This window comes from Drosophila miranda, chromosome 3, assembly GCF_003369915.1.
Source record: "Drosophila miranda strain MSH22 chromosome 3, D.miranda_PacBio2.1, whole genome shotgun sequence".
Classification (NCBI taxonomy): Eukaryota; Metazoa; Arthropoda; class Insecta; order Diptera; family Drosophilidae; genus Drosophila; species Drosophila miranda.
The window spans coordinates 23,376,977-23,401,351 of record NC_046676.1 but is presented as its reverse complement, the minus strand read 5'-3'; the positions used below and the strand labels follow the sequence as shown (position 1 = coordinate 23,401,351).

The window sequence follows — 24,375 nt, the reverse complement described above, 5'->3', positions numbered from 1 at the left end:
CAATTTAGTGAGCAGGTCTGCTAAGGACTCTTTTCTCATGATTGGGATTCTTTTCAATGGGCCAAGAATTATTGAGATAATAAATGTATCTTTGGGGCAGGTGGAGCAAACATTAGGAGTGTCTCTGCATGGATTGTGGGTTGAGAATGAGGGCTAGTCGATGGAAAGTGAAGGTTGGCTAAAGAAATTTGACAGCCTAGATCTCTGAAGATCCCCAGAAGTTTGAATTTTGGCTCCAAAGATGTACGAACTTTAAGAAATCTAAATAAATTTATTAAAAGTGGTTTATTTGTATCGCCGGAAAGGGGTTTCATGATTAATCAACTGATTGTAAAGGTTATTATTCAGTAGATCTCCCAGATACATGCCGAAACTTCTTTAGAGTCTTCACCAAATACTTTTGAGACCTTAAAAATCTTTTAAAAATCCATGAAATTGTTAAATTTTCATCTTAAAATGAATATTTGCTTATAGACCCCATTTGGGTGATCCATTTCCGATTCGATTGCTTTTGTTCCACTGTGCCAGCGTACATTTCGAATGTACGTGTGAATTTGCACTTGTGCACCCGAACCAGAAAACTGAAGAAGAAGAAGAAGAAACGATAGAAAACAGAGAGAAACAGAATAAAATAAAAGGAAAGCGATGATGGCACTGGCACGCACACACGTGCAAGGCTCAGAGCCACAGACAGACAGAGAGAGAGAGAGAGAGAGAGAGAGTAAACACACAGCGAGAGAGGGAGAGCGAGAGAGAGAGAGAGAGAGAGTATCTGACGATTGCATCGGCATTTTTCATTCAAGCCTGAGAGAGGGAGAGTATGTGTGTGTGTGTGTGTATGTGTGTGCGTGTTGCGTTTCACATTTAACTTTAGCGCTGATTCCGTTTTCGACTTTTACTCTCGCTCGCTCGCTCTCTCGCTCTCTCTCTCTGTCTCTCTCTGTGGTGTGGTGTGGTGAGTTTCGTGGTGAATAATTGTGTGTCGACAGAGCGACGCCGACGACTTTGTGCTCTGTTTTGGTGGTCTGGCGTCTGCCGACGTCGCGTTCAGCATTCCGTTCGGTTTTCGGTTTCGGTTTCGCTCTTGGAGTTGAGTTGTTTTTTGGATTTTGTTGTTAACGGTTCTCCACGGGTCCGCACACGGTCGCTCGCCGCTCGATTCGATCGTTCGCTCGCCGCCCCGTGTTTGTTTTTTTCTTACAAAAATTTACATAAAACAAAAAGAAACAAAAATACAAAATACAAAATATATTAAATACGAAACAAAAGAAATTTCAAAAATACAAAGAAAGGTTTCCCCCCGCATCCCCCAAAACCCACACCCCCCATACAAACCAAATGCATATTTTGTACGAGTGTCTATGAGAAATTGTTAAACAAAAAAGAAAAAGAAAAGAGAGAGAGAGCCCCTATAATAAATAAATAGCCCCCACAACAAGTGCAATTCGAAAGAAAGTGCAAAACAAAACAAAAAGAAACGAAACAAAACGCATTGTAGCTGAGAACCCAACCACAAATTAGAGGAAAGAAGAAAGTATATTTCTTAAAATAAATATATATTCATATTTGTATAGATATTATATGGCAAAGTGGCTGCAAAGTGCAAACAAATCGTGGAGATACATTCTCAGCAGAAGAGAAGAGAGCTGAGAGCAGAGAACTCGTGTGGGGCTCGTGTATTATTCTCAAGGGTGCAGGCATCCCATCTACCAGTTACAATCGAGTGAAACATCAGTCAAAGTGACAACCAACCAGTTTTTGGATTATCTTTCATGGATATCTGTGGATTAGTAGCTGAATTGGCGCACTATATTGATGCATATGGTAAGAGGAAAAAAGATCAATATAGTCCTAAGAACCAACTCGTTTTCCTTAACTTTAACAACAACAACATTTTGTGGTCCACTGAAAGAAAAAAAGGGTACCCTGAAAACGCAACAAGTTCTGTAATTTATGGATAAACCTAAAACCTAATGTGTGTATTTTTGTGGCTTGTCTTGACTCACTTGTCACCTCTCATCGCCATTTTCCCATTTGCCTTTCGGCAGAGAAAACAACATTAACCCCACATGTGCGGCACTTTTCAATGCCAAGATACACACAGTACGCACACGGCACACAGATACATTCCGAGGGAAAGATACACATGTTCCTGTGCCGTTCGATTGGTGATACATTAGTTATTGTCATGACAACTGACTGACTGACTGACTGCCAACAAGCCAATTAAAGGCTGAAAATTGTACATTTCTCCTTCGTAAACATCCAATACATATATGTATGTAAATCTTTTCTCTGGAGGGGGGAAGCACTTGAATCTGTAATTGGAATGCCGAAAACATGGAAAATATTGTGTTGCCACTCGAGTGGGCAGCAGCATTGATATTACTTTTGGAATTCGATTTACTCCACTGATTTACGCATAATGTACGTCTATATGTTGGTCGGAGGGTGTTCAATGTGGTGTAAACAGTTTTTCAAGTGCCACACGACTGAGAACAATTTCAAACTGGATTCTAATTGGTTTTGGGGAATCAAAATGAATGGCTAAGCCGCTTTCAATGAGATTTCGATTGAAATTGAAGCCAGGGGTCAAGTATGAATTGGCCGAAAAGATTGAAGGATGCAAACAAAAAGGTTCACCCCATAAAAAGCGAGCCTCTATCTATAGGGAAAACTTTATTCTTGTGATCTTGTAAACCCCTTTGGGGGCTCTATTTTGCCTTTTTCGGTTTCTCTAATTAATTTAGATGTCATTTTTGTGGACATAAAACCCCAATTTTATGTGTGGGGACATGTATTAGATTTATCTCCTAAAAAAAATCCCAAAGCCTTTTTTTCCGTTGCCTAACTTCAGGCGACTAATGAGGCATTAGGTAACAGCAGCAAAGCGGGCTCCGTCCCCACATTAGTTTAGACTCTCCCACAATTAATTTGCTGCCCCTGCCCCTTCCCCTGGGAGGCTCTCCCCCCATTTCCTGGGCGGGTTCCTGGTTAAAGTTTTCGCCTTCTACTCGGCTTGGCTTGGCTTGGCTTGGCTTGGCATTTCTTTCCTTCAATTCTCGTCTCTTTCTTTTATTTTTTGCACATTATTATCGCTATTTCTCTTTTGCTACAATTTGTGGACACAGAAAAGGCAAAAAAGTTACTTGTTTCCTATGGAGCCCGGCCGTGGCCCTGTGGTTCTACTGCTGTTTTTCTGTGTCTGTGTTTTATGGTACATTAAAGTTGGCAAAATGGCAAATTTTAATGCGATTTTATGCAAATACGAGGAATCTACAGTAAAGACACATGTAGGAGCGAGCAGCAGCATTCCATGTCATGCCGTGTTTCGGGGTGCCCCCGCCCTGCCCTGCCCTGCCCTGCCCTGCACTCGTCATGGGGCAAATTCTAGACTTAATGGCCAGACGGTACATCATTATATGGCACTCGGATGTTGTTTATGTAGTTTCTCAGAGGTTCTTAAGTAAAAACAAACTAACTACAGATAAATGTACCTCTAAACGCGTTTTTGGTATTGATTGAAAGTCGGAAAAACATAGTTTTATCATAGCTTAAGGGTGGAAATCGGTATTCCTAGTGGAAGGGGTCTGTATATATATCTTTAGAATATCTATAATGCTGCAATTACATTGCTTTAATGGCACTGCTACTATTAATAGCCTTCTACCATAACTATAACCATTTACAAAGTGTGTGTAACATGCAACGCCATTAGGGGCCCCCCACCTCCAGGTTCGTTCTGGCAACAGGTGGAGGAGCATCAGCCCGGACTCAAGCAGGTTCAATGTAACTGCCACCCCGCACCCCTCTCCGAAACGGATCGACATGTTGTGGGGACCGCCAGGGGGGGGACTGGGTCAAGAGCCAGCCAGCCTCCACCTGTCTCTCTGTCTGTGGGTCCCTACGGAAGCGCCCTCCTCTAAACTTTTGTCCGGCAATTGCATTGAGTGCGGTGCGTTATCATGTCAGTCGTGGAAACCCCTGTCTTTCCCTCCACCCACTCCCCCTCTTTGATTAGCACTGGCCTGCCAGGTGCCTTGTAGCTCGGGGAACCAGTTTAGTAGTTTTTTTTTCGCTCTTTGGCTCTGACTTTCACATGCCTGAGAGCTGTCGACAGACACTTTCGCAGACAATTGCCGATGACGCGCTCATCACAGACTTTTCCATGACTTTCCACAGTTTTCCTAGTAGCTGTTACAATTTTATAGTTGTTGTTGTTTTTTCCCGTGCCCGATTAGCCGTGCAATGTGAAAAGACATACCAATGGCTTTTTCTTTTTGCGCAACAGAGGAGGAGGAGGAGGAGGAGGAGGCGTAGCGCCCCATGTATGGTAATGACCTCGTCTTTGTCTCGCGTTTTTTTTCTCTTTTTGTTTGGAATCAATGCTAAACATTTATGATTAATACCAAATCAAACAAATGACAGCATTTGCAATGCTATTAATTGAGTTTTTGTGTGGCTATAATCCAACTGCAGATCAAGGCCGCAATCGGAACCATATACGTATTTATTTGTATGAAATTGCCCAAGAGAAATGTCCGCCAGTAGCGGCGCAACTTCACGCCTTTCATTAAAAGAAGATACAGATCGTAAAAGGTCATACCATCGTCTAGAGATGCGTATGCAAATGGGCGCCTATCGATTATATATGCAAATCGATAGACAGAACGCGAAACCGGAAAAGGAAATGATCGGAGGAGACCTCAACCAGTTGTGTGTCTTCTTAGTATTATTATTTATTTATACCTAGCTGGTCGACGCCTCAAGGCTGCGCGTATCTGTGAGATACAATACGGGTATGTGCCTACCAGCCCGCAGCTCAGCTCTAAATTACTGCTGCTGACAAATATTTGTTGGGTTTTTTTTATTAATTTTTGATTGGCGCTGGCGCTGGGGCATCCAATTGAGACGCGTGCCATGTCACATATTTTACGGTTTTTTTTTTTGTCGAGTGCTGGAAAAGCCAAAGAATGAAATGGCAACGAAAGTGCCATAAATCTTTGCCGGACTATGGTTTTTGGGCATTAAAAAACAAGAAAAAAAAGAAAAGTTTCTTTTCTGTTTTTTGCTTTTATTGCTAATTGATTTTGGGCCACGGCACAGATCTGCCTGGGAGGAAAAACAGCTGGCGGAAAAACAATGATTGGGATTGGTAGATGTTTTATGGAGTGCTATGTGGGATTATGATATTATCCTAATGGAAGATGATGATTGAAACTTCCTAATCGGGGACAAGCCTTGGTGTGGCTTTTGCAGAGTTTTTCCATATGAATTTTGTCGGTTTTTTCTTGGCCAAAAACATCGGATATGTGTCAATTGAATGGCACCATTTTTGCATGTTTAACCAAATCAGCAAACCCCCCGCCCTTCTGCGCCCAAGAAAGAAAACCAACAACGAAATCAAATCGAAACGACAACAAAATTCGCGGAAAAGCAAAAGCGCAACCAGTTTTTGGGTTAAAAGAGAGGCAGACAGACAGACTGAAAGAGAGAGAGAGGGAGGGAGAGACAGAAACCACCGTTAAGTTGTCAGGCCAGCGATGATGGGGTATCTTTGTATCTTCTTGTATATTTAGTTTTACTTGCGGTTACCTTTTTGGAGGCGCCTTGCCCGCCTTCCCGCCGCACGTGTCTGCCGCCGCGTATGTCAATCACAACAGGGGACGAAAAGTTGCAGCCCCAGAAATGGGGTCATCTGTTGATTGGGGAGACGGGGGATCCCTTTTGGAGGAAGTTTTCCTTTGAAAAAGTTGCATAAAATACAAGATATATAAATGGGGAAGAGTTTTGCATAGTTTTCCTTGAGATTCCTCTAGATGTCCCTCGTTTAAAGGGGTTCCCTGATGATATATCTGCGTACATATATCATATCATTGTACATACTCTCTTGATGACCATCATTAGGAAAAAGAGTTCTTCTCTGCGGCCATTTGTTCCCTCCAGCTCCCATGACGCTTTTCTTCTTCTATTTTTCTTGAACTTCTTTTTGGGTGGGCCTCGCAGGTCCATTATCTTTCGGTTTACTTTGGCATTGTGTGTGTGTGTGTGTGGGGGTGGGGGGCGGCTTATGGAGGGAATGTGTCGCATATGTTTCAGGCTGTTGCGTTCCCCCTCGTCCCCCCTCCCCCCCCCCCATTCCATGCCAGCAAATGGAAATCACGCGGCGCTTGGCTCTTCTACGTGCATGGAAATAACAGCAGGAAATTAAAAGGATCCGTATAGTCCCTATACACAAGCATACATATATGTTGTGTGTGTGTGTGTGTGGGTGGGTTTGCCATTCATTCAGAAAGTGTGTTTGTGTGTTTGGGAGGCCTATTATGAAACCTTCTGGACAAGCCGGCAGCGGATATTTAATTGTTTTCGCTCCACAAGACCCCCCCGCCCCCCTTTAGCAGTACTCCCCTGCCATCTCGTTCTCCCAACTGCGCAGTGTGGCGTGTACAACAATTGTTGTCGTTGTCGCACAGTTAATAAAGTTTATTGCATTCGGGAATGTCGGTTGCTTGCTTGGAGAGTCTATCGTTGAAAGGGAGGAGGTCTCGTACCTTTCCTGCTCGGTGCTCGGTGCTCGGTGCTCGGTGCTCGGTGCTCGGTGCTCGGTGCTCGGTGGTCGCGTGCAAGTCATTGACATACTTCCACCGAAGCGAATGGAGCAGCAGGAGCAGGAGAACCGCCTCCACCGTAGGGGACATACATATCTCCAGGTCCATGTCCATGTCCATGTCCAGGGTCAGACCCTGTTTGAGGGTCAAATATGGGTTAAGTGGGGAAAGAATTGCATATGACTGGATCTTAAAGGTGATCTTAGAGGTGTTAGATCAATAAATTATAATGTTTCAGTACTCGAAAGTTCTCTACGGAAAGTACCATAATTATTTCTGGGATGCAATTCATGGCAATGCTTTTTATAAGCCATAAGAGAGCTCCATTGATTCCATTGATGGGCCATTCCCAAATGCACTTCCCATGATGTTTATTCGAGTTAATTGAGCGCAGATCCAATTCCAGATGTTATCCGGAACCATGTAGTGTGTGAATTTTTTGACTACATTATTCAATGCGATTGTACATATTACCTGTTGAGTGCTGTAACCTTTGGGACATGCACATACGTCATTTCCATTATGTTATGTATTCCGGATCCTATAAATAGCTCTGCCCCCGCCCCGCTCTGTCCATCATTTCAGGCGTAACAAATTCTTCTCTTTCTTCTGTTTTGTTTTTCTTACGTTCCCAAGAGGGTGGGAGAGAGAGGGAGGGAGAGAGTTGTGTGGGGCGAGAAAGACGGTCTAGTCATCTGAGTCTGCGGTTTTCTACCTTTTTGACTTTCCGACTTTCAGACTCTTTTCTCTTTGTACCTTTTTGTGTTTTGTACTTAAGCTTTTGCTTCCAGAATAAACAACAACAAAAAAACAAAAAAAACACAAGTAAAACGAGCAAAACGCAGCAGAGAAGAGAACATCAGCAGCAGCAGCAGCAGCAGCAGCAGCAGCAGCAAAGGCAAAGCCAGCAAGCGACACGCAAAGCAATAAAAATGCCTTAAATGTCGTATATATATATATACATATATCGGATCTTGCATATGTAGGTATATAAAACACACACATATGTATAGCCTTTAGGTGTGTGTAGATGTACGCGCTTGATTCTTTACTCTTCTTTTTCTTCGGTCTCGTCGCTAATGTTTTTCAGAAATATTTCTGAGCGAAAAACAATCAAGACACAGATTGGGATACCCTGCAATCATTGAACAAAATATAGCCTTCATCTGCTCCATTACAAACACCTGTTCGAAACCGGCATACCCCTAACGGAAAGGGTATCGAAATAAACTTAAGAACAACCTGTTTGCATTGTTTTTGTGCTCCACAGCCACAGCAGGCAGCGCAGTTGGCAGAGGCAGTGACAGCGACAGCGACAGAGACAGAGCGACAGGTTTCTGTTTTGTTTTTTTTTCGTTTAACTTAATGCGGGCCAAAATCTCAGCTCAGGCCGCCCTGCCCTCCCCCCTCCCCGCGCAGGGTGGAATTTGAAAGCTTAGACTAGTCTCTCTTCTGCTTCTGCTTCCCCGCTGCCGCTCTCCGCTGCCATTGATATTCTTTGCTGCTTCTTCCTCATGTGGATCGTGATTCTTTTCGATTTTGTTCTAAGCTCCGCTCTCACTCATGCTCTCTCTCTCTCACGCGTGCGTGAGAGAGCGAGATGGCAGGGAACCAGTTTTTGGCGCTTAAGAAACTTGTGCTTTATTATCTTCAGGCCGCTCTCTCTCTCTCTCTCGCACTTCTATAGTGCCGGTCTTTTTAATGGATCTTCGGATGGCAGGAGAAAGAGAAGGAGCAGGGGCAGAGGCAGGGGGAGAGGGTTAACCTGCTCTTAGAGCTGGAACTGTCGATCGATTCGTCGCTCGACTGTCCCTCAAATGATTCACCTGTACAAAGCTCCGCCATGAGTCAAAACCAGTACAGTGTGCACACACACACACACACGAATGTATCATCGAAACTGCATTGCAAACCGAAATGAAATTCTTCTCAGACCCAGACTCAGACCCAGAGCCAGAGACAGAGACCAAGTCTCGTATGTACCTCCAACGATCTCCTCCACTGACCTAGACCATGACTAATCGCAGAGCAATTGTCAGTGCAGTTTACGAGTATCTGTAACTGTAACTGTAACTGTAACTGTATGTGATGCATTAAATATTTATGCGCCACAATTCGCTCTTCGATTAACTTTCCCCTAATTAAATGCCTTTCAATTAGCTGCTTTCCAAATGAGGCATCGCCAGGGGAATGGGGAATGGAATGGGAATCGGAATCGATTGGGGATGGTGGCGCCGATGGGGTGATTGAACAGCAGATACAATAAATAGTCAGAGTAACTAATGCCAATGATTGGGGCCCCCACACCATTCATCCAAGCATCGTTAAAGAATACACTCTCTCAGAGAACTTTCCACTAGAGAGGTTTTTGGGAGGTCCCATCCCCGCACTTTTCCGCCACTTTGTTTGTGTTACAAAGAAAAACAGAGGATAGAGAGGACAAGCAATGATAGATAAGTGAGACAGATACAGATGTACGACGGCTACGATACGCGAGGAATGCCTGTAAATAGGGAAATAAAATGGATTGGTTTGTCCGTCCAAGAGGACCTGAAAAAATGTTCACTCTCGGCTGAATGATGGATAGAACAGATTCAGATTTCATGGAAATTTGAGAGCACACACTCCTCACAACAGATAGGCAATCAATTTTTGGTGACATTTAACTTCGACGCGGATTTGGCAAAGACCATAAATTGCCGCAGTAAATTAATTGTTGCGAAATGGTTAAATAATACTCTCGTATGCATATGACCATAAATTTCCGAAGAGCAAAGCAGTGCAGAGCCGAGCAGAGGTGATGTTGGATGTTCTATCAAAAGTTTGCCATCTCTACGACGAGTGGTTCCTGGTAAAAAGGCGGAGAAGATTTGCGACCGGTGATACGGAGCGGGGAACATGTGTCCGTCCAGCGAGGGGGGGGGGGGGGTTGATGTTTGATCTATTCAAGAATTAGGTATTCCTGCTGCTTGCTTGGGGGCTTAGCTGAACTCAACGGGCGCTGTGTTCAAGGTAAGGCGAAAATTTGCAATTAAATGAAATGAAAATTTCATGAGCTCTTCTTGGCCCCGCGCTCTCAGGTGCGTTGAACCTACTACTACCACTACTACTTCTACCTTCTATCTAGTCTCCTAGTACTACTCTTTCAGTGTGACCATAAAATGTTGTGTGGAAGGAATCGTAGAAAAAAGAAAACGAAAACGGGTTCGCATTCGGATTCATTTTGGGCCCTCTCTTTATCCCGCCTCTCTTATTGCAGCTTTCGATTGTTCAGAGTAATTAATCGAGTAATCGAGTAATCGAGTAATCGAGAAGGAGGAAGGCAGCGCGCGAAGATGCATTTTGAACGCAAGCAGGTGCGCAAAAAATACTAGAAAATACTACCAGAGTACATACCGAAAAAGTACAGCACACTGCAAGAGTGAAGAGCGAAAAGAAGTCCGCGCTGAAAGCCTGAAAACTCAAGACCCACTGAGTCGGGGAGACACACACCCCAGAAAGCGGTAGAAGGAGAACTCGAACTCCTGCCTGACGGAGGAGCTGGAGCTGTAAGAGAAGTTTTTTTTTTTTCAATTTTTTTGTAACATTTTGCCAGGGACAAGTCGCTTGTCCCCAGCCAGAGAGAGCGTGTAAGGATAACGGCCACAAAACGGCGACCGTCGGCTATCAAACGATGATGAAACGACGCTGGTCGAACAACGGGGGCTTCCTGCGCGTGCCGGAGGAGTCTTCCTCGGAGGTCACGTCCTCCTCCAACGGCCTGGTGTTGCCCTCCGGCGTCAACATGTCACCCTCGTCCCTGGACTCGCACGACTACTGCGACCAGGATCTATGGCTCTGCGGCAACGACGCCGGCCCCTACGGCAACAGCAACGGCAGCGGTGTCGCCCAGCAGCTGCAACAGCAGCAGCAGCAACAGCAGCAGCAGCAACAGCAGCAGCAGCAGCAGAGCGTCATCACCCTGACGATGCACGGCTGCCCCAACACCCTGCCCGCCCAGACCACCATCATTCCCATCAACAATGGCTCGAATGGGAATAATGGCCACTACGTTCCGGGTGCCACCAATCTGGGCGCCCTGGCCAACGGACTCGGCCTGGTCAACGGTCAAGGGCTGCTCAACGGAATGCAGCAGCAGCAACAGCAGCAGCAGCAGCAGATGCAGAATGGACACGGGCTCATCAATTCCACAACGCCCTCGATCACGGCCCCCCTGCTTTTGCAACAGAACGGTCTGGGCGGCGGAGGCGGCGTCAATGGAATGGGCCTCAATTCGCATCATCACACAAATGGCAATTCGAATGGCCTCCTCGGAGGCGGCAACATCGGTGTCGGTGGCATCGGTGGTGTAGGAGGTGGAGCAGGTGGCGGCGGTGTCATGGGCATGGCCATGCAGCACACACCACGCAGTGATTCAGCAAATTCCATTTCATCAGGTGAGTTTCCTCCATAGGGTTCCATAATAATGAGAGAATTTAATACCAAATATACCGAAATTTTACAACAAAAATACCAAAAAATCCTAGAGTTTTTATAAAAAAAAATTGATAAAGAAATTTTCTGTAAGAAAAATGGTAGAAGTATGAGAAAAATACTAGAAATACAATTTTCAAAATTGAAAACTTTTTGCCAAAACAAATTTTGTATTTTTTAAGAATATTTTAGTCCGTTATTAAGTCAAAATTTGTGGTTGGAGGTTGAAGTTGCAAGAAGTGTAACTTTTAAATACCAACAATATATTTGAATATTTTGGGAAAATACTAGAAATCGTCTTTGAATTCTTTAATTTCCAGTTAATTTTTGTTTTCTTAATGAAATATTCCTGTAAATTAAGTCAACTTTCTGCCAAAACTATATGGTATTTTTTGTGAATATTTCGGTTCGAGCAGGCGAATTCCACAAATTGTTGTCAGGCTTTTTGATTTACTTTTCCATCTACATAACTCCCTGCTTGTTTTCTGTTTTCTTTTGTCGAGAGCCACCAACCACGCCCATCTGTGCAGTACATTGCACTAATTATATTTTATTACACGAAAGAGCATTTTATGAGGCATTTTTTTTTTTATGGTATTTCTTGTGATTTCTCATCTCTCTCTCTCTCTTTCTCCTTCTCCTTCTCTCTCTGTTTCGTCTTTGTTGATGAGTGGACGAGAGGTGGATGGGATGGTGGGGAGAGTCTTCAAAGTCAGTTTTCGTTTGTTGGAGAGGGGGAGGAGGGGGGCAATCAACACACGGATACACTCAAAACAGAGAGGAGGAGGAGGCATGTTCATGTGCATGTGCATTGTTGTTCGGTTTATCAGCAGCGTCATGGAACACTGCATACACACACACACACACACACACAAACACGAACCAATAAACACACACACACACAGACAGACAGCCGGCAGAGCCATGTGCTACGGATGGGAGCTACGGGAGTATAAGGGCGGGTTTTAGTGGCTGTTGCTGTTGCTGTTGCTGCAGCCCGGGAGCTGAAGCGGGACTGCAGCGCAGCTCGATTTCGAACCTACCTCAAGTTGTTCTATATTTAGGGCCTCCCCGCAGCGAACGAGCAACGCAACTGAAGCGACGGAGCAAGGCGGGTCGAGGCGAAGGAATTCTTCTCCATCTTTTCCATCTTCGGCCTCTTTATACTCGTTTTTCGCCCCCTTCTTTCCCCCCCTTTCGGCTGCAATTGTACAGCGGTCGCCGTGACGTCACCCGGTCTGGGTCTTCGTTTCGTGGCAGCCTTCGGTTGCTGTGGAACTGACCTCGTGCCAAATGCAGCACTGCCCGGGGAAACCAGGTCAGGTCGGGTCAGCTCCTCTCGGCACTGGGACAGGGACAGAGAGAGGTCAGGGGTAACAGGATTGCATTTGCATATGCATTTCGACCCAAATTGTGCGGTTGCGTGGGAGTTCAAGGACAGCAAACAAACAGAATCTGAAATCGATGCAGGCCGGGCGCTGCCTCTGTGTCTGCGACTGTGACTGTGACTGTGACACAGTTTCCAAGCGTTGGCCCGGGACAGGGTCATCTCGGAAGAGGAGGAATAGAGCTGACTTTCGACGGGGCTGAGGCTGGGTTAAGGCTAGGTCAGGGGCAGGATTTAAAGGTGTCGACCAGTACAATGTCGAAGGACAGACATATTTAAGTTGGAAAAGTGAGAACATCTATTGGATAACCATCTACTGTGGGCGCCAAAGGCTACATTTTGCTTGTCTGCTAAAATATCTGGAACTATTATACATACATATTTTCGTATGTATTTAAACCCCCTACAGGTGCACTGTTCATCGAAACTTGGGTTCATTGATAGTTTTTCTTGGGGCCTTCGAACTTGCCTCCAATTAGGTCAGACCAAAACTAGGGCATGCATCCTTGTGATCCAGGCCAGCAACAAAATGTACCGCAAGGACAAACCGAACCGAGCCGCTGTCGATGTGCACATATGCATGCATGTCGCTATCTCTGTCTCTCCCGCTACGTGCCTGTGCGAAAATTATGACAAGCTCAAGTACACGACCTTAGGCAGCCCCTGAAAGAGACGGCTGCTGCTAACTGCAATCCGAGACAGCAACAACAGCAACAGCATCATGTGTGTGTGTGTGTGTGTGCGTGCGTGCTCTTTGAACAACTGTTCTATTTCGCTTCATTTCGTTTCGTTTCGTTTCTGGACATACGGGTTGTTTGGCTTGCTGCTGCGATGCGAGCTTATTTGCATTTCTTTTGTCCAACTTTCTTGGAGGGGGTTGCTGCTCGATATTTTTCTATGACATAATTTGTGCCGAGCCGTGCCGTGCTTTGTGTGCTGGCTGGCTGGCTGGCTGCCCCGATCCTAAAGCTCAAGGACAGCAACAAGCAACAAATAAAGGTGGAACGGCAGCGGCAGAGCGGCCGAGTTATACAATGGCAAATAATTTAAACAAAATATAGTCGGGGGTACTCGGGGGGTACTCGTAGTATTTGTGTGAACGATAAAACCAGAACGATAACGCCAGTTGACAAGTTTTTGCTTGCACTTCGCCTCACACTCGTGCAATTACCCACCTTATACATACGTATGCATGTGTGTGTGTGTGTGTGTGTGTATTCGCATGACGAAAAAATTGAGGTCAATGATTTTGTGCCGCCATTTCACAGTTGTCGCTGCTGCTGCTGCTGCTGCTGCTGGTTGCTGCTGCTGTCAGCTATCGACAATCGCGATCAGCCGAACGAACGAACGAACGAACGAACAGCAAGCGCAGCGCAGCGCAGCAGAGAGAGCCACTTCGGGTGCAAGCGAAGCGCCAAGAACCGAACCCGAGACCCAAAACTAATGAGCGCAAAACGTAATTGCGCTTGCTCTCCCGCTCATTGGATTGGCCTGCTCGTGGAGCGGAAGGGCGAGGCAGGGCGGTCTGTTCACGCCCGCATTGCTCATGATCGCAGCCCCTCCGTGAAGCTCCTCCTCTGCCCACACTTAAGCCATTTGATACATTGTACGGGTATCTATGTACATAATTTGTTGTAAGCCCGATGCACACCACCGCCGACACCCGCCTGTTATTGATAAGCAAACCCCTCTCCTCACCGTCCCCTGGCCTCCACCGCTGGCACTACAATTGCTTGACTTTGACTTTTAGCCATATTTTGTCAGCTGTCATGGATGGAAAACGATTAAGATATCAGAGTTATGGATGTTAACCCTCGCCAGAGATCAGAACTAATGGATCTGCCACTGCTGAGAGTGGGGGGGAGATTGTGTCTTACCAAATGTTAACTTGTTTTCTTCATTCTAGCTGATTTTTGCTATTTATATAGACGGCAGTTCTTCCAAATCAGAGTTCAATCGCATACAAAAATTGTGGATTCCAGATGCTAAAATATGACCCTTGCTAATGGAATCCGTTCCACTCATCCAATGACTTCATTTAGTTCAGTTTTTCTCTCACAGATAAAAAAAAAAACAAAAACAAACACAAAAACCTGATTCATATTCAAATTTAAACAAATCATTTCAAACTGCATTTGGCGGCCATCTTGAAAGTTAGTCACTCGAACAGCAGTGACGTCACAGGCCATAGAAAGTACTGGTGAGTGTGTGTGTGTGTGTGTGTTGCATTCTTTTTGGCTATTTTCGTAGAATTGGCATTAATTTCACAAAGAGAGAATGGAAGGGAAGAGACACATTCAAGTGCAATAAAACGCCATCACAAGCTCTCTTTCTTTTCCCTCCCTCTCTCTCTCTCTCTCTCTCCGTCTCTCTCTATGCGAACACGTTTTTATAGGTTAATGACACAACCGTACAGGGGGCCTGCAGCTGGGTCTACGACTACAGCAAGTCAACGCAACTAGAAATAATATGTATATTATATATTCACTTGAAAACAACAGCAAAAACAACAGCAACACTCTCAAGCACACAGCTGCAGCCCGAAACAGCGAAACAGCGATAGGAGCCTCCTAATCGTGCAAAAGAAAAGTGAAATTTAATTGTGGCAAAAATATTCCAAATATTTTTGCTGTTGTTTCGGTCGTCTTGCCCCACTGTGTTGCCCGCAAGCAGCCAGGCGCTAAAAATATAATAATTATTATTTGAAAAAATGAAAGAAAATAAATAAAAATATTTGTATATGTAGATATAGATATAGGCCGCAAACTATGTCAGTAGTGTGTATGCACAAATGTTGTCCAAAATACAATAAAAATAGAAAAAAGAAATTGGGAAATATTTTGTATATAAAAATACACACACACACCAATACACACGGAACGTGTCTATTCTTGATTAGCCGCCAAAGAAAGAAAGAAAAAGTGAAATGAAATGAAATGAAATGAAAGAGAAAAATAAAAAGAGAGGAAGAAAAAGAGAAAAGTATTTTCAAAAAGGCATTCAGAAAGAGAGAGAAAAGTTGGATACAAGTTCTTAAAACAAAGATCTTTAAAGGGCTTTTATACGGTTAAAGAATAGAGAGAGGGGATCTGTATAGAACTCCCCATGCCACTCTAGCTTTTATGTCATATCATCTATCTCCCTCGCTCCCTTTCTCTCCGTCTCTGGGAGGAATACTTTCCGTTAGATAAGCCACCCAAAAACCAAGGTCTTGTTAGGGATCTCGATCTCCGCAGAGACCAACTAACACACTTATAGTGTGTGCCATCTCATCTTTCTCTCTCTGTCTGTCTGTGTCTCTAAGATGTTCTCTCCCACTCTGGCCGCCAATTAGTGCAGCATTCTTGACTCCACTGCGACTCGGACGACTCCGACAACTTTCTTCGGTGCGGAAAAAACGAGTTTCCGCCACCGCCAGACACCGTTCGTTCGGTATTCTGTTTCTTGACTTTCTTCTTCACTTCGGGGCTTCGGGCTTCTATAAAAGCCATAAAGTTGTCTCACTTTCTTTCGTCTTGCGGTCTCTCTCTCTCTCGCTGGCTGTCTCTCTTGCTGGGGCGGGTGAAAGTTGTTGTTGGCTGCTGCTGAAGCATGATTTTCCACTTTTTCTTTGCCCCCCTTTTTCGTGGCATGTTGACGTTGTTCGCGGTGCAACGCGGTGGCCAGAGATGGAATACAATTTTATTTTGATTTATGCACTGCTGATTGCTGGCAATTTTCCCTGAATCCCAGCAGCAGCATCTAGCTGATTTTACATAAATTTCCCATTGTCTGCCAATTGTTGAACTTGAAAACGCAGCTGGAAAATGGGAAAATGCAGACAGAGAGAGCGAGAGGGAGAGGGAGGGTAAAAGTGGGGAAAGGCCTGGGCCTTTGGCTCATGGCTGCTGGCCATGCTACTGCCTTGATTGATCCCCAAATGCAAAATATCTCTCGACGATCATTTCTTGCGTCAATTTGTGACTGTGATTGAAGTGAATGGCTGATTATAGAGCGCGGTAGCCCGATCCAATCACGATATATGTACAGCATGTACTTTCCAATGATTTTCAATTGAAAAAAACATATATTTTTTCTGTTTTAATTCTAATTAAATTCTCTGACATTGACACCAATCGAACGCTCAATTACCGGCAAGAAAAAAATATATAAATATCTGCCATAAAATATTCAAATCTTTATAATTTGCAATTATTTGATTATTCTTTTTTTTTGCCAATTAATTTGAGAATGGGATAAATCATCAAATGGAGGATGAGGATGAGCTCATCAAAATCATTTTATGAGCTAAATTTCCATATTTAGTTGGTCCATTGCGTGATTCTAACCCTTGACCCGCAAGAGTCACGCAATGTCAAAAAATCCAGGTGAAAATGAGTCATAGACGGATACTCCAACAGATTTCGAGAATTGCTGGACATAGAGCGGGGGAAATGCAGTTTTTTTATGGGGGGACGTTGACGACCTTTGAACGGGGGTTCCATTACTATATAGTATGTATTTCCATAATAAATTCATTCAAGAAAACCTTTGATTAATTACTATTTTTAATTCTTTTTCGCTTCAGGTATGTGTACATTGAAAACTTATCAAAGCTTTTGCGATTACGCTCCACCAGCGCCAGCGGGTAAGCTCCACAAAAGAGAGAGAGATAGAGAGAGATAGAGAGAGAGGGGCTGGGAGGGGGAAAGAGTGTTAGATAGTGCGTGCCCGAAAGTGGGTCAGACAGCACCCCAGCAACAACAACCATCAACCATCAACATCATTAGCCATAAATTGTGCCCCACACTCGCGCACTCAGCGTGAGGCAGCGCCCACGCTCCGTGCTCTCAGATGCAAGCAAGCATCCCCAGCAACACCTTGTGGAAAGCTGAAGAGTCCACCAATTGGTGGAAATTTCAGTTTCAATTAAAGACTCGAATCAATTAGAGGAGAAGTCGATTCGAATCGTCTATCGGGTGGGGGGTGTGTATCGTATTACGAGTAAATGACTTCGAAGTGGAAATTTTCCTTCTACACTTTCCTTCCTGGAGTATTGGATTTCCCCATTCCCGCCCATGAAGAAATGGCAGAAGAGGAGACAACATTTCCTCATAAATGCCACTTTACTGACCAACTCCCAAAAGCATTTATTTGTCCATTTGAATAGAAATGCAAACTAAACATTGACCCGAATCTGTCAATTAACCCAAATGACTCTGCCACACACACAAAAGACAGCCCGAAATTTCTGCCGATCAAGAAACTGAAAGAAGGCGGAGCTGAGGGAAGCCAGAGTTCCGGAATGCGGACTGCGTGACGGACCTATCGGTGTCAGTTGTTATCGGATGTTATCGCTGTGGCCGCATCTTGTGGCAGACTGCCATAAATGCCCTGAACAGAACCCAAACAAACCAAAATCTAATCATTTATGGGCCTACAACTACAACTACAGAAATCCCTTCTCCCTAGTACTGTATCTCAGAAAGTAGGGCAGCGGCATTCGACGTCAGGCAACGTACACGAATTGTAACCCAAATTGGAACGCACACGCATTTTTTGACACCCCCCCTCCGCCACCGCCACCGCCACCGCCAACGCCTCCCCGCTCGAACCGAGAAGCGTGCGCCCGACTGGGACGGCAGGTGAGAGAAAGAGAGAGGGCAGACGCCGACGACTGTTGCGTTAGCCCCGTCATCTTTCACTCTTTCGTAATGGGCAAAAGGTGATTTAGCTCAAAGCTAGAATCCCATTCGGAATGGCCCCGCCGCACACACACCCACGCACAGAGAGCCCCACACAGACCACAGTCCATGATTTTCGTAATCGGAAATATTCCATTGTGTGGGGTACGGTGTGGTGTGGTGTGGGGGGGAGGTACCCTGCTTTTCCCATAAACCGAAAACGTGCGTAGGGCCTAGGTGAATGGGAGAGCGATTGTCAGAGAGAGAGAGAGAGTGTCCGGCACTCACTGCTTCATAGACATTTCCGCTCTCTCTCTCTCTATCTCAACATTCTCTCCTATGACTTGTTATCGTTTCAAAAGAATATAAACAATAGCACAGGAGGAATGCACAGGCTACATTTGGTGCTAATACATGTGCTAAAATGTACTAAAGACCAAACGTAGATCAGCTAAAACTTGAACTCCACAAACTATTGATTGTTTTTTACCATAGATGTACTAAAATGTATAGATTCGCATTGAATCCCTCGTTTCGTAGCACTTATACTTAAAGTGGTGTACTAAAATGTACTCAAAGAATTTTGTTACATGAAATTGTAAGCTTTTGTGCTGAGAAACGTGTGGTAATAATTTTCTACCATAAATACTACTATAAAATTTGATCTAAATGTACTAAATGCGTTTCTTAAACTCGAAATCAAGCCTTTTGAACAGATACCATTTCAACCACTTAGTCAAGCCATTTAGTAACATGTACTAAAACATTTCTTTAAGAAACACTTGATCTAAAGGTAGTAATCAATAATCTTGATGCAATCCACCTCACATTCCAACTACGTCCTGTATTACTGTGTACTAAAGCAGTGTTCACTTGGCCTAAGTGTACTAAACTCCTTTTGTGAACTTAAAAAGCAATAATCTTGAAGAAATCCCTCCCAGATTCCGACCTAAAACACTGTTTTCAGAAACTCTTGATCTAAATGTACTAAATTCGTGTCGTCACCGTGTTCTAAAATATTATTTCCGCTTACGCACAACGCACCACACCGCATCGCTGCCCCCAAACGTAAAGGTCGGCGAATGCCAAATACTCAGAGGGCTGGCAAATAAAAATGTTTATATTCGTATGCAAATGAGACAAAAACGACGAACGATGAACGACTAGTCGTAACTACTACGAGTATGACATGCCCCGATGGTGGTCTATGAAAAGCCAGGCATTTCCTACGAGTGGCTACTGCGGGTTTAGGCCAAAGCTAAAACGTGTTTATTTTCTTTTGTGTGGAGCCGTCGCTCGGCGTTAGCCTTCACACTTGACCAAAGAGTTCATGAACTGGCAGACGGAGACGGAGGTGGTTTTGTGTTCACTTTTTAACGATTGGCTAATTATTTGACTCTCAGCTTGGGCTGGGGGCTTGGGTTTGGGTTCAAGTTCAGGGTCGAAGTCGGAGTCAAAGTCGGAGCTGGAGCTGAATTTTGTACTAAAAATGCATGAGCAAAAGTGCGGAAGTTTCCTAGATAATTATTTTAATTAGTCGCCCGGGCATAAACGAATGAAACGACCCGAATAAAAAGTGGAGTTTAGTTACAGTTTCAGTTCATTCAACCCTTTCCTCCTTTCGGAGGGTAGCGGTACAGGTTGCACTAGTTTTAAGGGAACCGCTGGTCAGCCGCTGGTCCTAATTGGGGTTGATGCGTTCTTTGCGTGTGGGAAATCAATAAATTTAGTACTGCCCGTCCCCAGCCCACGCCCCGGGCACCCCAGGGCTCTGCAGGGGGGCGGCAAGTGCTTCAATTGTTTGCTCTGGGCCACCCTAATCACAGGCCCCAAAACAGAGGAAGGCGGCGGGGACAGAGAGAGCAAATAGTGACTGTCAACTTTCGCTTCAGTTTTTGTGTTTTTTTCGGCGCCTCCGCGTTCGATGATGATAACACAGTGCCCCACAATCGTGGGTTCGAATTGAGGTTACTCCCCATGTATGGGTGCGACGCTGTGTGTGTGTGGGGGATGTGTGGATCGGCAGAGGGTGCGGTACATTGTAGATATCAGCAGTTAGCTGATAATGCACATTTGTGCTATTTATTTTTGCTATAATAACAGTTCTGTTCTGTCAGAGCTCCTTTTTTTTGTGTGTGTTTTTTTTCTTGTTCTTAATATAAACAATGCTCTGTCGGCTCCGCTACAGCCCCGTGTGTGATAAGATAAGGCCCCGCGCAACTCAGTTGTGGAGCTCGTAAATACGTCCACATTTCACTATGTGGGAATGCTCGTAGAGCCGGGCGACCTGAAGCGTAGATCGCGGATCGCCACCGGCCCGTGGCAAGTGGAATGCACACACACGCGCGCCCGTCGAAACGAAAGCGAAATTCTTTTGTGCACGGACAGGACAGGAAATGACTTCCATTGGGATACAGAGAACCCGTCCTGAGCCCCAAAAACGTTGCACTTAGATTTCATTATTTATGGCATTGCCACGAGAGGGGGAAAGAATATGAAAATATTTGATCAAAATTTATTTCGTTTTAAAAATAAATAGGTATATTTTCTATATATGTATATATTTTTTTAATATTAAATATTTTTAAGTATAAAATATATACATTTTTTTTTTCTTATCAAAGTGATTTCCACTTAATTTTACTATTTTTTCTCAGTGTAGAAAAGTCGAGAGTATTGGGTTTCAATTTCATTGAAATTTCGGGAAATTTATAATTTAGAAAGCTATTTTCGGATTAAATTTTGGAATGTATATATTTTTCATCATATTTGGATCAGTTCAATCACTCAATCACTCAATCAATCGATTTTGGAACGCTCCAAATGGAAGTGTGTTAAGGAGAGATCTGCCTCTGCCCACCCAAAAATCAACACCCAACACACCAACGCCCACCTCCGCCTCCTTGGACACTCCACACTCCACTCGAAAGGAAAGAAAAAGAAAGTCGTGTGTGGGAGGAGAAGGAGGCGGAGGCGGAGACGGAGGAGGCAATTACACAGTTATTTCTTAATTGTTGCGCCACAACATAATTATAAAAAATGTATGAAAACATACAAGTAAAAGTATCCGAGTATCTGAGTATCTCAAAACTGTGTCAGCTCTAACCGCAGGCCCGGCTTCGAGCTTCGATCTGAAGGCTAGACGCAGAGCCTGAGATTTGCGAAAATTTCTTTGATTCAATCGACGCGATCGCTGCTGCTGTGGTGGGTGTTTCTCTCTCTCTTTTTTTTTTTTTTTGTTTTTTTTGTTTCATGAAGGTTTTTTGCACAGCTAAACAAATAAACGTTAAGCCGCAAAAAATATATTTAAAAAAAAAAATGAAATGTTAAATAAGCACGCACTTGCCTGCCTTGCCTGGTTATTTGTTTAGAAAAAAAAAAACAGAAAAAGTGGATGAATATACTCGTAAAAAAATATAAAAATGTTACAAGGTTAGCCCCTGGCCGCCTGACAAACGGCACGAATTTATTGTTTAAATTGAACAAACACAAATTTTTTTTAGCACAGAAAAGTAATGAGCGAAACAAAATTATGCGAATAATTGGGCTAATTGTTCACCGATTTTTCTCTTTGCGGATTTTTTGTTTGTTTTTTTTTTTGTGTGTTAACAATGGTTGATGGTTTTGGGGGGCAGTCCAGATTTAAAGATCTTCACTCTAAAGAGATCTCTTTGCTATGTGTCCAGTTTTAGTAAGGAGTCCCGTGATGATCCGAGCAGAGTCTTAGATCCTCCACAGTTCTAGCTTCTGAATATACGAGTGCATTTGTGCATCCAGAAGGGTTCTAGAAGGCCTCTTAAGTCTCCTCCTGAGTCCACAAACTCCTACCCGACTCCAAGCCCTTCCACCAAAGCGTACCCTTTGGAAGTTGAATCCTAATTTGGATCCTTCGTATTGTTTCAGCCGGTGCACCCGTGTTGCCACGTACTGTCTAGCCTCTGGGCCTTTTTATTTAATTGAAATCCAACAATAAAAAACAACAAAATATGCCTCTATTTTTATTTACTGTGAATTTGAATTCGTTCGGTATATTTCGTGGCGTTTTTTTTCTGGTTTTTTTTTTCGGAATATAAATTGAGTCGTCGGCTGCGACTGCGACTGCGACTGCGGCTGCCCCTTCAGGTTTTTGGGGTATGGGACATGGTCCTACAATTATTTTTGGATTCGCATTGACGAAAAAATACGCAAAGCGTACTTGAAACCAATGAATACGAGTACATGCTCGTACGAATGCTATATATAAAGAAAGATATGTACATCGTATATATGTAATTCAAGTGAATGATGTGGGGTACGGTGGAGGGGGGCGGGTCGGATCGGATTGGTACTCCACTCGTACGCTCATTGTTTTGTTGCTTTTGGGGTTTTGCCTTCATTATTTGCAGCTTTTGATTTTTTTGGAGGGAAATAACAATCATTAAAAGTGTTGTGCGAAAAAATCAACGAGCAATAATCAAGACACGTGTGGCTGACTTGGCGACTGAAGGGAGGGTGTATACAGATAGATATATCGTATATATATGTATCCGATAAATCACACATTACACATTATGTGGAAGGTAAAGGTCAACCATTGGCCATTGAATGGGTTTTTGTGGTTTTTTTTTTGCATTGCTAATGTTCCGTTAAAAATTGTTTATCAATCCATTAATTAGAGCCCATGACAGACGGGGGGAAGGTCAGTGTCAGAGGCGGGGCCCAGACTCGGAAGACTTTCTTTGAGACTCAGTTCTTTGCAAACAACCACCAATATTTCCCTTAAAGCATCCCCTATTTATGCAAAATATCTCATAATTATCACGCATACGCAGCGTATGACTCCATCTAGTCGTAGGCCGACCTTTTCGGCAAAAGCGACAACAAAACTCAACTAACTAAAGCAAAAACTTGTGTTCTTTATAATTCTCATCAGGTTTACCATTTATTTTTGTATTGTTATTCTTTGTTGCTGGTGTTGTTGTTGTTTTTGGCCGGTAAGAAAAAAATCGTTAGAATTTTTGTGGTTTTTTTGTTGTGCTGGCCAAAACGGTCGTTGACCCCTTGGGCTCAAGGTTAAATGTTGATGCGTAATAAGCCAACAACAAAAGACGCGTTCACACTTTGTGGCCCAAAGCGTGTGTGTGTGTGTGTGCGTGTGTGTTGCGAACAATCAGAAAATGAATGAAAATTATGGTCAAGTCGAGGCTTCGGGGATACCCTTAAAGATCGGATCGATTGTGGTTCTCATGGCAGTTGTCCGGGAGCGGGATAGCAATAAGGATTATCTTATTAATATATATTATCATGCACACGACATGTATGTTATTTTTAGTTTTTACTATTCCCATTCTTTTGATGGTGCGTCTCGATTGGAGCATGTGGGTGCTGTGGGGTTATTATAGAACTTCCTTTTGTGTATTTCAAACCAATAAAGATATTAGGTATACCCCACTTTTTGTAGGGTAATAATACAAATAATAGTAATATTAATAATACAAACCATGTGCGTGCTCCCTTCTCTCTTTCAATCTTTACTATTTGAAAAATTGTACTATAGAATGGATTGATGGGTGAAGGGGAGTGGGGGGCGGGGGGGGTTCGGTTCTCCGAGAGGTGGTGGACTCGTAGAGTCCGTTCCTACCGCGTTTTCGGTTTCCATTTCTGCTGCGTCAGCGCACACGCGATTTCTACGAGAATAAATGTTGTTTTTTTTTTGTATTATTATATTTCTGGTTCTCTTTGGACCCACCATTTTTGGGAGCTATTTTCTTTTGTAATTACGTGGTCGAAATGATTATGATGTTGATTATGATTATCATTCCCATTCCCATTCCCCCTCCCCTTCTCCATTCTCCATTCAATGTCAAAGCGAAATTACAATTTCTGTTTGCTTTAGAATGGTTCTCCTATTTCTCTTCCTCTCTTCTTTTGTGTTGTTGTTGATTTTAAGCCATGTGTGAGCCCGGCTTTTGTTCTCTTTTTCGGTTTTTTTTTTGGAGCCTTTGTCTAAACAAAATTATTATTTTCCATTTTCTGCAACCGTGTTTGTTTTTTTTTCTATTAAAATAACAATGCCGCAATCAAAAGTGATTTATTAAATTTTCTAACAACTTTTTGCTGGCCATTCTCTTTTTTGTATGCTTTTTGGTGTTGCTGTGGGCTTGTGGCGGGGGGTACTTTTTTTTCGGTTTCTGCTGAAAAAATTTAAGTATGTTTTTCCATCTTCTGTGGCTGCCAGAACGTTTGTTGCCTAAGTCTTTTGTTT

At 43.7% G+C, this 24,375-nt stretch overlaps 1 protein-coding gene across 3 annotated transcripts in view; it reads left to right on the top strand.

The window, feature by feature from the left end:
- LOC108159345 (ecdysone receptor) overlaps positions 1-24,375 on the top strand; it is an 83,444-nt gene that overhangs the window by 41,954 nt on the left and 17,115 nt on the right. The window contains exons 1-2 of one of the 3 annotated variants that reach the window (XM_017292550.2): positions 1,085-1,824; positions 9,868-11,044. The exons of 1 other annotated variant lie outside the window; for it this stretch is intronic. In XM_017292550.2, coding sequence (XP_017148039.1) covers positions 10,282-11,044 — 763 coding nt within the window. In that variant the 5' untranslated portion in view covers positions 1,085-1,824; positions 9,868-10,281. Of the gene's footprint in view, positions 1-1,084; positions 1,825-9,867; positions 11,045-24,375 lie in introns of those variants that run through there. One more of the 3 variants, XM_017292552.2, reaches the window with a different exon arrangement.